At 44.6% G+C, this 11,059-nt stretch overlaps 1 protein-coding gene across 2 annotated transcripts; it reads right to left on the reverse strand.

Annotated features, from left to right (window-relative positions):
• Positions 1 to 44: 44 nt before the first annotated feature.
• Positions 45 to 10,328, reverse strand: lrp10 (low density lipoprotein receptor-related protein 10). Of its 2 annotated transcripts, none has more exons than XM_080486780.1 (10): positions 10,270 to 10,328; positions 8,603 to 8,790; positions 8,448 to 8,480; positions 7,680 to 7,824; positions 7,029 to 7,222; positions 6,378 to 6,925; positions 5,774 to 6,210; positions 4,836 to 5,030; positions 4,040 to 4,169; positions 45 to 2,427 (listed from the first exon to the last, which is right to left on the reverse strand). In XM_080486780.1, the coding sequence occupies exons 2-10, from the start codon at positions 8,649 to 8,651 to the stop codon at positions 1,780 to 1,782; spliced, it is 2,379 nt and encodes a 792-aa protein (XP_080342906.1). In that variant the 5' UTR covers positions 8,652 to 8,790; positions 10,270 to 10,328; the 3' UTR covers positions 45 to 1,779. The 2 variants fall into 2 exon arrangements, with proteins under 2 accessions (XP_080342906.1, XP_080342907.1); XM_080486781.1 differs by having other exon boundaries at positions 1,142 to 2,427; positions 10,265 to 10,309.
• Between the last annotated feature and the right edge of the window lie 731 nt (positions 10,329 to 11,059).

The following is an 11,059-nucleotide window of genomic DNA, read 5'->3' on the forward strand; positions in this document are numbered from 1 at the left end:
ACACACACACCATTCCTCCCCCACAAACCACAACACAAGAACCTAAAAGTGCAAATCCTTTAATCTCAGCCACATTGGAACTTATATACAGTGAATATGACCCTAATAAATCATCTCTCTCGTATTTTTACCTCATTACATGTCAAATTTAAAACTTCCGCCTACTCCGACACACACACATACACACACACACACACGCACCCCAGTACATTCATCAAAGCAAAGACAATTTAGAAATAAGATACGCATCCTACCAAAATAAAAACATCGGAAAATGTACAATAACATAAACAAATGGCACACCACAAGGTTGTCGTGTCGGAACGTGACGGGACGAGGTCCAGTCCCGCCGGGAGCTGAGGTTGTTTTTGTGAATTTTGGGGCTTCATCTTCCTGCACGCACAAACACCCACACCCACACCCACATGTTACATCAGGCACCAGAGAGATTGTCTTTTGACACTTGAGCAGGTTACATTCATTCACGTGGGGATTGTTTTGGATCTACATGCACCGAAAACAAAGTTACTGTGGTAATGCAGGTTTTTAATGAGGTGTTTGTGACAAACACTGAAGGAGCATGGCGTGAACGTGTGTGTGTGAGTGGTTTATTTTGTGTATCTGTGTCCAAACAGGTGTGTGTGTGTCTCTATGTGTGTGTAGAGATTTGTGTACACAGTTAGGTGTGTGCGTGGAGAGTTCTGTATTTCCCTGTGTACAGAGTTGCGTGTGCAACCAGTTTTGTCTGTGTGTACATATCTACTGTAGCGGCACGTGTTGACATGTAATCAAACACGTGTGTACATGGAGATCAAAGTGTGTGTGTGCTTAGATTTGTCGTCTAATCCAAACTGAGGGTGTGATATTGGCCTAACTGTGGTTTTTCTTTGCTCTCGTGTGAACTGGCAGCTTTTAAATAACGAGTCATTAAAAACAGAACTTTATGGGAGCCTGCAAGTCTACAGTGAGGGCAAACAACCCTGAGACATTTACAGGTCCTTTGACACACGCACACACGCACACACGCGCACACACACACACAAACCTTCCTGCTACTATATTCGTTCCATATTTATGTGTAGATGAGTGTTGGGATGTGAGGAAAGCGTGTGTGTGTGTGTGTGTGTGTGTGTGTGTGTGTGTGTGTGTGTGTGTGTGTGTGTGTGTGTGTAGGAACCACCTCAACCTCCTTGAGCCGTCTGCAGGAAAACTCTTTAAAGGCACTAAAACAGGGGAAGATATTTTCCCCCTATAGCATCTGCTGCTATAGGAGAGGTTTTCATGGTGAAGACCGGCTCCTAAAGGACGTGGACGTGAGTGGCAGGAGTACGTGGAGACGGTTCTCGTCTCTAGTCGTACTCCTCTGTCTACCTAAGACTCCGACGTGCATTCACACAGACACTATGTAGGAAAGTCGCCCGCCGCAGGGTCTGGATAGGGAAGATTCTTCTGTGCAAATAAGGTTTACCTTCTATGTGCAGCACAGCATGAATTAAGTGCATGTCTACCAACTCGCCTACGCTTCGTCTCCTGTCAGCCTCGTCTTTCCTTCTCCACTCTCTCTTTCAAAAACAAACAAACAAACAAACAAAAGAATAAACCACGACTCCACATGTCAACAATTCAAAGCCATGTCGAAAAGGCACCAGACGTGCACAGGCCGCCGCGGGTCGCCTCCTGTGCTTCGGTTCAAACAAAACGTGGAAAGACTGGTTCGAAAGATCAGTGAGGAAGAGGAGATAGAGTGGAGATAAGTGAGGGGGGAGGAGGGGGGGTGGTTCAGGTGAGCATGGGCACGTCGTCCTCTGAAGTGGTGTCCTCGGACAGGGGGATGAGCAGCACCTCATCGTCCGAGGAGGACGAGGAGGAGGAGAAGGAGGGGGAGGCGGACAAGGGCATGGAGTTGGTGGAGGCGGAGGAGGGCGAGGCCCTGAAGAGGGAGATGCTCAGGCCCAGCGTGTGGAAGATGGAGGCCAGGGAGGGGCTGCTGGGGGGGACGGCGACAGGAGGAGTGTTGGGGGTGGCCGGGGGAGGAGCCGGGGGGGCGTACGGAGGAGGAGGAGGGGAGGCGGGAGGCGGCAGGAGGGGAGGAGGTGCTTCCCCATCCTGCTGCTGCGGCGGCGGCTCCGTCTGAGCCGGCAGGCCCAGTTTCTGAGGCACCGGCAGGTTCGCCGCCTCCACGGCCGACGAGGAGCCGGCGGGAGCAGAGAAAGCCGCCTCCTGGCCGGCGGGGGCCGCGTCTGACGGCTGCTGGCCGCCGCCGGACGACGTCTGGGCGGGTCTGGACGGGGGTCTGGGGATCAGGCCCCACCTCCTCATGCGGCGGACGGCCCGGCGGATGAAACGTGGCCGGCGCCTGCGGTGAGGAGAGCTGGCGGCGTCCTGACGGAGCAGCTGGAGGATTCCTCTCAGAGACAGAGATGAGGTCTGAGGAGGAGGGAGGGACAGACAGAAAGTTCCACGTTCACCCGTCAATGTTTTTGAAAACGGTGTCCGTTTACATGGAAACGGCAGAAAGACTGAAAACGATGTGGACTCTCTGGAGGCCGCCATTGTTGTTATTGTCCATCTACTGAGCATGTGCAGAAGAAGTATTTACTACGGCTGTAGTGGGCATGAGTTACTACCATCTCCACGGAGACGGAGCCTGAGCTTTTTCAAAAAGTTGCATTATCAGTGGCTCCGAGCAAAACTGTCGTGTAAACAGACTCCTAAAACAATGGAACTCCACATAGGGGGCGCCAGAGGGCTCCTTTTTCTGCCTTTACAGCCTGGATGATAAATAAAACATTTTAAGAGTGAATCTATTGCGTCTTACAGAGACTTATTGAGAAAGAAAATTTGCTTTTTCGGCAAAAATTTTGATTTACCAGTAACAAATGTTATTTTCCAAATAATTTTAAGTGAAATTTCCAAATTTCTTAGTTAAATTACAACTAAACTTATTAAATTTTTCAAGTTCAAACATTATTCTTTATCATTTTAGCTAATAAATGGTTTAAAACCAAATACCTAGCCTGTCAAAATATTACAATACTTCAATAAATAAAAGTAGCTTTAAATGGCTGGAAGACATAATCATGAATATCAAGTAGTTCATATGTTGTTAGATGCACCTGGATTTTTATGTAAGCTTTTTATTTCTTATAAATCTCAAAAACCATTAAGTCCATTGGTGATTACTACTTTGTATGAGATAGTGGGATCAAAATGGATTTAAAATCTGCGGAAACAAAAAGAGCCAGCAGCAGGTAACAGGATTAGTTTTGTTTTACACTTAATCGGTTCACCTTCGCTGCTCCAGCCGTCCTGACTTTATCTCCACAATCCTGCTACGTAAGCCCAAAGCGAGCAGGAGATTAATGAGGACAGTCAAGTGGAGATAAGAGAACAGCCCTGCAGATAACGCTGCACACAAGAAATACCCAGGATTATAAACCAGTAATCTACAATCCTGCGTTTTAAAGGTGTGATCTGCAATTCTTCTGTTGGATGAGAATCAATTTCTCTAAGATAGTTATGAGTAAAAAAAAAACCCAACAGTCCTGATGTCATCTAAAGTTTTAAAAGGAGTTTATTTCCATGTGACCTAACGCAGATGACAAGTATGGGTTAATTCATCTCCTCCTCACGGTCATAACTGTGATTTCTTTCATTTTTATTATCTTAATTTGTAAGCATTTACTTTACTATTATCATCTCTCTCATCAAACTAAAGGTCACCTGTCCAACCGATCGAAGCCTTGTAATACAAGTTTGTACCAGACGGTGGTATATTGAGCCACTCAAAGAAGCAGCAGGAGGAGAAGTTGACTCGAGCGCAGCGACATTAACCCGCTTATTACATAGAAACCACCATTTACCCGCCACAAATAATGACCGTTTACCCACAAAGACTGCAGAGCGAGTGCAGATCAGCAGTGAGACACTTGTTTTCCAGAACTGAGGTGAAAGCATGTTCAACACTATCTGGAGGACTTGCAACCAACAGCCAAAGGGAAAAGAGCAGCAAGGGACAGAGCGGCTCTGCCGTGCTCACCTCGTTGGGGTTTTCAGTGGGGAAGTCCTCTACCGGGGGGATGATGCCCTGCGCGATGAGCTGCCCGTACGAGGGCGGAGCCTGCTGCTGGATCAGCTCCGCCTCCTGGCGGCTGATTGGGGCAAACATGCTACGAAAACACACGCAATGTGAAATCAGAGTTTCTGTCGTGATGCAGCTGGTAGATAACGAGAGTTAAAGGATTTAGTGTGCTATTTAACTAAAAATGCACCAATACTGATGCCAGAATCAGGTCCTGATTTCAACAGTCATGGTGATGGAGAAGCATATGATTCAATGTCAATGTCATGTTCTTATTAGAAAAGTTCCTTCTGCCTCACGTTCTTGTGTTGCTCCAAAAATAAACTTCCCTCACGCAATCCTCACATTTACTCTTGTTATCTGGAAGTTAACAGTCTAGAAATTTGAAACTTGTTTCACATAACACATTAAAAAAAAAAAACACAACAGCAGATGGTCAATTCTGAAAAACTTAACCTCCATTATTACTGATGTGAGTCACACAAGAGGATCTATAAATAGTTACAGATCATGTTTGGTTTCAATATGCAATATGTGGCCACACAGCGGTTAGCACACCCATAATGATAATATCTCAGTTCAAGTGCAGTTTCAGGAACTTTGTCTGTGTGGCTTTATTTTTTTTTTTCTTTCAGTTTCCTCCCACAGTGTGAGAACATGCGATTGAAGTTGACCGCCTGTGTTAACGTTACAGGATGACAGGCGATCCCAGCTGACGAACTCCAACAGAAGATGTATTAGGAAGCCGAGGTACCTGTACTCTCGGGTCCGCAGCGAGTACAGTTTACAGGTGCAGCCCATGGCGATGACCAGCAGCAGCCCGCAGACCAGGCTGCCCACGGTCGCCGCCGTGATGACCTTGCGGGGCAGGATGACGGTGCAGTTGAGCTCGTCCGTGCCGTCCTTGCAGTCCACCTGTCCGTCGCAGCGCCAGCTCTCAAACACACACCTGCAGAGGGAACGATGAGGCCGTCTGTTAATACAACCCGAGGGAGAGGGATCCAATTTCACACAAAAACGCACCACGAGCTGCGGAGATATAGCCTATATATTCAACAAAACCAAACTTCTATGGTTTCATTTCAGCTTGTTTCAACCACAGCTGTGTGAAGGTGCTTTATAAATAAAGACCGTATGGGATGTTCATTTCAGGACTTTTAAGTTCAATCATCAGTGAAATGTTTAAAAGATCCCGACACGCTCACACAAGGTCAGAAGTCAACCTGAGCTTACATGTTTTTATACTGGACTGTTTTGTTAAAAGAGTATAAAGTCAGATTCAATGTTTATACATGAGAATAATTACAGGTCTCTTTAGTCCATTTTGGTCAGAAATAAACTGATATTCTACGGCTGCATCTTCAAACTTCTGACAGGACAAAGCGGTTGTAATTATGTTGTAATAAGAGATAAATGAAAGCAATCTAATGTGTGTGAGAAGCCTGGACTCCCTTTATAGAATTTATTGAGATCCCATCTCTTACTTGTGGCCAGCTGGTTTTGGCTGGTTTGATTAAGGGTGGTATGTCTTCCAAGAAACCTTTTTTTTTTAATTTTACTCTGCGTATTGTATACTAACTCTATCAGTGTTTACTTGTTCATGTTTGTATGTTAATAACCAACAATAAATTAAGACTCTAACCACGCGGGAGCCATTCCTGACCTTTCAGTTTAAAGCGATCGTGCACTGACCTGTCACTGTCGCAGTGAAAGGTCCCCGGCTGACACACCGTGCAGTCCCTCTCGTCGCTGCCGTCGGCGCAGTACAGCTGGTAGTTGCATCTCTCCGTCACCGGGTAGCAGACGGGCCTGCTTGGGAAGTGGGCGGACGCCACCGCTCTCTGTCCCGCCATGCCGCAGGCGAACTGGCTCTGGCTGCAGCCCCGGCAGCCCTCCTCGTCCTTCCCCGTCTCGGGACAGTCCCACTTCCCGTCGCAGCGCTGCTCCTGGGTGAAGCAGCCCCCAGACGCTCCCCCGCACCGCCCCTCCCAGGGGGGGCAGTAGCTCCCCACATGGAAGGTGGCGTTAAAACCGCTCCCGTCCGAGCCCGTGAACCTCTTGTAGACGAGCGACATCAGGCCGGTGTGGGATTCAACCTGAACCGATTTAAAATTGGAGGCGCTGGTGATCTGTGGAAAAGGAGAAAAGAAGGCTCAAGATACATGTCTTTTTTTTTTTTATAACAAGATAGTCAAAAATACAAATAAGCTCCTTTTTACAAGATTATGTCAACTGGTATCGGTGCTTTCTTAGTATTAAAGGGAATCTAATGAATGTGTGAACACAAGTCACTCACTAGTTTGATCATGTCTCCTTTTCCTCGCTCTCGATTGTAGACGGTGAGTTTGTCCCCGGACCCCAGCACCAGCTGCTGCAGGTCCAGCCTCAGCGGTCTGGAGTCCTGAGGGTCCAGAGTCCAAACGCAGAAGAGGGCCGAGCCCCGAGAGGCGGGAGGGGAGAAGGTGCCATAAAAGGTGCGGAGCAGCCCTCCGCACGGCCAGTCGATGGGGGCGAGCGTCGCGGCGGGCTCCTGGTCCGCCTTCTGCAGCTGCCACGGGTCAGACACCGCTGGCCTCTGGGAGGTCGTGGCCTGCTCCGCCACGTTACGTCTCTCGTAGTCCTCGCCGTGGTTCTCCTGCGTAAACACCGGTTTTTTATTTGCCTCCTGCACGCCGGCGCCGTTTGGAAGAACGAGGTCATCCAGCTCCGGGTCGCAGTCCTGTTCGTCAGTGCCGAGGCCCAGGCCTTCGCCGAGACACTCCACCTGCCCGTTACAGCGCCAAGAGAGGGGGATGCACCGACCGCGGAGGCATTCGAAAGACGTCTCCGGGCAGTCTCCGGAGTCTGGATGTTCACATTGAAAAGAATAATAAAAAAGACATTTAGATAAATGCCTCAAAAACTGGAAGTCGTAGCATAAAAAGAAGTGGATTAGCCACCAGCATACCTCTCGCGTAGCTCAAGATAAAGGATGAAACGGGGAAAAGATGGGGCAGGAAGTGGTGCACGACTGTAATGTTTCCCCCGGGAAACTCGATGGGTTGCGGTAACTTGGAGCCACAGAGGACCACCGGCTCCCCACCAGCTGAGGATTTGATCGACACCCATTCCTTTTTGCATCGAGCCGAAAACTGAGAGAAACTAAGGGAGGGATCGGTAAAAACAGTCGATGAGCAAATCACATCCATTTTGGGGACAAAAGTGACCCAAGTATGAAAACTGCATCGTTTTCAACCTTTCAGTAATGATAATGTAAAAACGGGGCCTCTTAACCACCAAAAACAAACATAAACTTTCAAGAATTGAATCAGCATGCCTTCATTTGTGCAGGTAAAAGCATCTCCAACTTGGTGAAATATCTTGGAAGACTTAATTAGTTCATGCTGCTCAATTGACGAGGCTGGTGAAATTCAAGAATTGAAGAGTTGAACTTAAAATAACCCTTAACGCTACTTATTTTCACGCCACTTGATGGGTCACTGTGAACGTGTTTAATCGTCAGCAGGGTCAGCCTAGGAAATCCCACGCACATCTGTCCAGTGGACTTCATCAGTATTCTTAATGTTGGATCATTTTTTTAATTAGTATCATCTCATACCTGAGAACGACAGGCTCGTCCTCCGAGCCCTTGATGACCCAGCAGTCATACGTGGAGCCGAAGCGGTAGGACCAGCTGTGGTAAGCAGAGCTCCTGATCTCCCCCACCGGATTATCTAGAAACTGAAGGGAATGCCCGCAGCGGGCTGAGAGCCACGACAGAGAGCCTGGTTCAGATCACTGCACGTTTCAGTAGAAGCTCTCAAGAAGCGAAACACACGTCCAAACTAGCAACAAATATATATCAAATAAGGCGGAATTAAGACGCCAATAGAAATGTCAACACTGATTATCTATATGAAGGGCATCTATATGTTTTGTGGGTTTTGCAACAAGGAACTGTGACTTTCTCAGTCAAAAATAATAATAAATCATAAAGAAAATACGGTGGTGAAATATGTTATATAATTAGTTTGCATTAGGGGTGTCAAACACATTTGACACTATCTCCAAACACCTGCATTTCTTTGTTTTTAATCTATCAGTAATGCACTTAATCCTCTCTCCTACGAATGACTTCTTCTGTACCATGCTAATATTTTACCGATAACCAAATAAAATGTATTAATATATCACCTAAACGTTGACTTATCGATAAATATGTTGGTGTTGTAATATTCTACATGTGCGTTATTCTAATACATTTAATCATAGTCAGTATTCTCACAATGCATTTATTCTTGACAATATGATTAATTAACTGTTCACATCTAAAGGTATTGTTACTATAGTTATAAACCTCGATAGATATGCAATCTTATATTCTTACCGTAGGAGAGCGCAGACTCGAAGCGGCTGCACGCTGCAGAGGAAGTCAACAGGTAATCACAGAGATCAGAGATAATGTACAGCTTGAAAACCACAAACACAACCTTCGCTCGATAAACATTCAAAGCCGGCACAGTCAAACATGAATAGACTCACCTATTATAGAGAAAACCAGGAGAGCACAGAGGTCGTGCTTGACTGTCATTGTGGTAAAACTCCTTTAAAATGTTCAAGTCTTGAAAATAAAAATAAGACTTGCAAGGTAAAACTTAAATTAAAAGAAAAAAAATAATAAAAATCAGATGAGCTTCATTTTCACAGGTTTTTGTTCAGGAAGACGTCGCCTGCACAATGAGAGTGAGAGGGGTGTTAGAAATGGATGTTGGCCAAAATACTCACAACTTAATCTAACTTGTATTAAAACACAGAGTCCAAGTAAAAGGAACATATATGTTGACAGCATAAAAATCTGAAGACAACTGAAGTAAAGTCACAAGTAATTTATCTGTGGGGGACAAAACCAAAAGCAAAACAACTCATACTGTTTCACTACCAGCTGATTTTTCTTGAATTTAATTCTCTAATCAGGTTAAATTGGTTTAAATTACTTTCTTCTCAAATCTCGAGAAACCAATAATCTTTACAAATGAAACAATAGCCAACAACAATATCAAACTTCCTCAAGTAAAGTCTGATCTAATCTAGAATAGATCACACAATTACTGATGATGTGAAAATGTACATCCTTCCCATACCTGAGACACAGCTCCCATTGCCTTCCTCAAACAGTAAACCTCATGAATTTTTGGGCACAAAGGACAGTTTAACATCACGTCCCATGTTTAATGACTGTAAGAACTCACCTTCAAAAGCACATTCAGGTTTAAAGTTTCAATTGCTCCATTTATTTTAGCGTTTTATAAATATTTCTTAATATTCCAATGACATCCACAGCTATTATATGGCAACGACATAAATATGTGTAATTTGTTCTCTCCACTCTTGACTTAAAGTTACATCTAACAGCAGCTTTTTTGTATTTGATGCTGATATTTGACAGGTGAGGAAAGGTTTAATGGTAATGGAATCTAATGGTCGTATTTAAAAGTTATGTTTGTAATGGGACAGCTATACTGAAATGTGGACTGAATCCCATTTCGATATGTTTTAAAAAGAAATAGGGAAATAACTTGGTTAATTTTATGCCATTTTGCAAGAGAAATTATGTATAGTTGTCATGTAATTGAGTGTATTAATATGTAGAACAATCCTTCAACACATTCAGGTTAAAGTTTCAATTTTTACATTTATTTGAGTGTTCTATAAATATTTCTTAATATAACAATGACCCAAAATGCTCTTATTTGGCAATAACATGATTATGTGCTGTTTGTTACCTCCACTGAGGTTATTTCAGTCTCAGTAAAAGCGATTTCCTTCCTATAATCTCCTCAACAGTGAAGCCAGAAAACCAAGTGCGACTCGACACAAGCACTTTTAAAGTCTCCAAGGTCTCTCAGACGAAGTTACACTAATCGGATGTGGAGTTTGGTGTGGTTATTGTCGTGTTTTGTCCTCTGAATGTTGAAGATAAAGTGTCCTGAGACGAGGCACGGAGATAGTTTCGGTTGTGATGATGCTAATAGAGCTAATGGCTAACAGCCTCACTTCCCCTCCGCGTTTAGACGCTTTTTTTCCGGCCTCCACACCCCGGAAACAACACTCATTACACGGCGCGGTGTGTTTAAAACTACTACAGTCCGGACAGAAACGAGAACGGAGTGAAAGAGGTCAGAAAAAGAAAAGAAAGAAGAGTACCTTACCATGTCTGTCGGCCTTTCTTGTTGACAACTTGCTAGCCACTTCCGGGTATTTTCATCTCGTGACGGCAGAGGAGGCGGAGCTTAACATCCGCACGTTCAACTTTTTTTTTCATTCATAAAAATCTACAAATATCAATACCGTTTTGTTAAATTAAACTTCGATAATTAAACACACTTAAATATGCAATTTAAATGCACTTATTGATGCAGGCCGAAGCTTATTATTGAACGAACATTTCAGATGCAGTCTAAATTTATACCACTTGGTGGCAGTGTTGGCTCAAATAATTGAATTGAATTGAAATGACTTGAATAGCTTTAAAGTCATATGTCATATACTGCCATTCCAGGTGGTGCTCCTCCCTTTGTACACTATTATAAAGTGTAAAAAAAGTGCATAAATTGTACATAAAAGACAAATTGCATGGTAACATAAAACAGAATTGCTGGTATGTGAGTACACTTTCAATTGAATTTTATTCAACTACTGTCCTTCTGCTATCTTCCTGGGATCGTATGGTAACCGTGGTTTTCTGAGTGAAGAGACTATCTCTCCACCCAGTTACATATTTCATATGTATGGGGAATGACCACCCTGCTCGCCAGGGTGAGTGGATAATTCTTTAAGAGTCTATGCCCTAACTGGGCATAGCATAGACAGGCACCCGTCCTCCTGGTCTCCTTCAGAGGTGGTAAGAGAGCGCAGCTCAATTTACTGGGACAGGTAGAGTTCAGATAAAAACGTAGGCAGAAAATCTTGGGTTGAGACTGAGAATTACAACCGACTGGA

This window comes from Lipophrys pholis (assembly GCF_963383615.2).
Source record: "Lipophrys pholis genome assembly, chromosome: 18".
Taxonomy (NCBI): domain Eukaryota; kingdom Metazoa; phylum Chordata; class Actinopteri; order Blenniiformes; family Blenniidae; genus Lipophrys; species Lipophrys pholis.

Excerpts from the sequence above, each read along its gene's own strand:
- lrp10 (XM_080486780.1), bottom strand. The coding sequence starts at position 8,651 with ATGACAGTCAAGCACGACCTCTGTGCTCTCCTGGTTTTCTCTATAATA. Across the intron at positions 7,223-7,679 it reads GACGAGCCTGTCGTTCTCAG|TTTCTCTCAGTTTTCGGCTC; the intron begins GTATGAGATGAT and ends TCCCTCCCTTAG. Across the intron at positions 4,170-4,835 it reads CTGCGGACCCGAGAGTACAG|CATGTTTGCCCCAATCAGCC; the intron begins GTACCTCGGCTT and ends GTGTTTTCGTAG.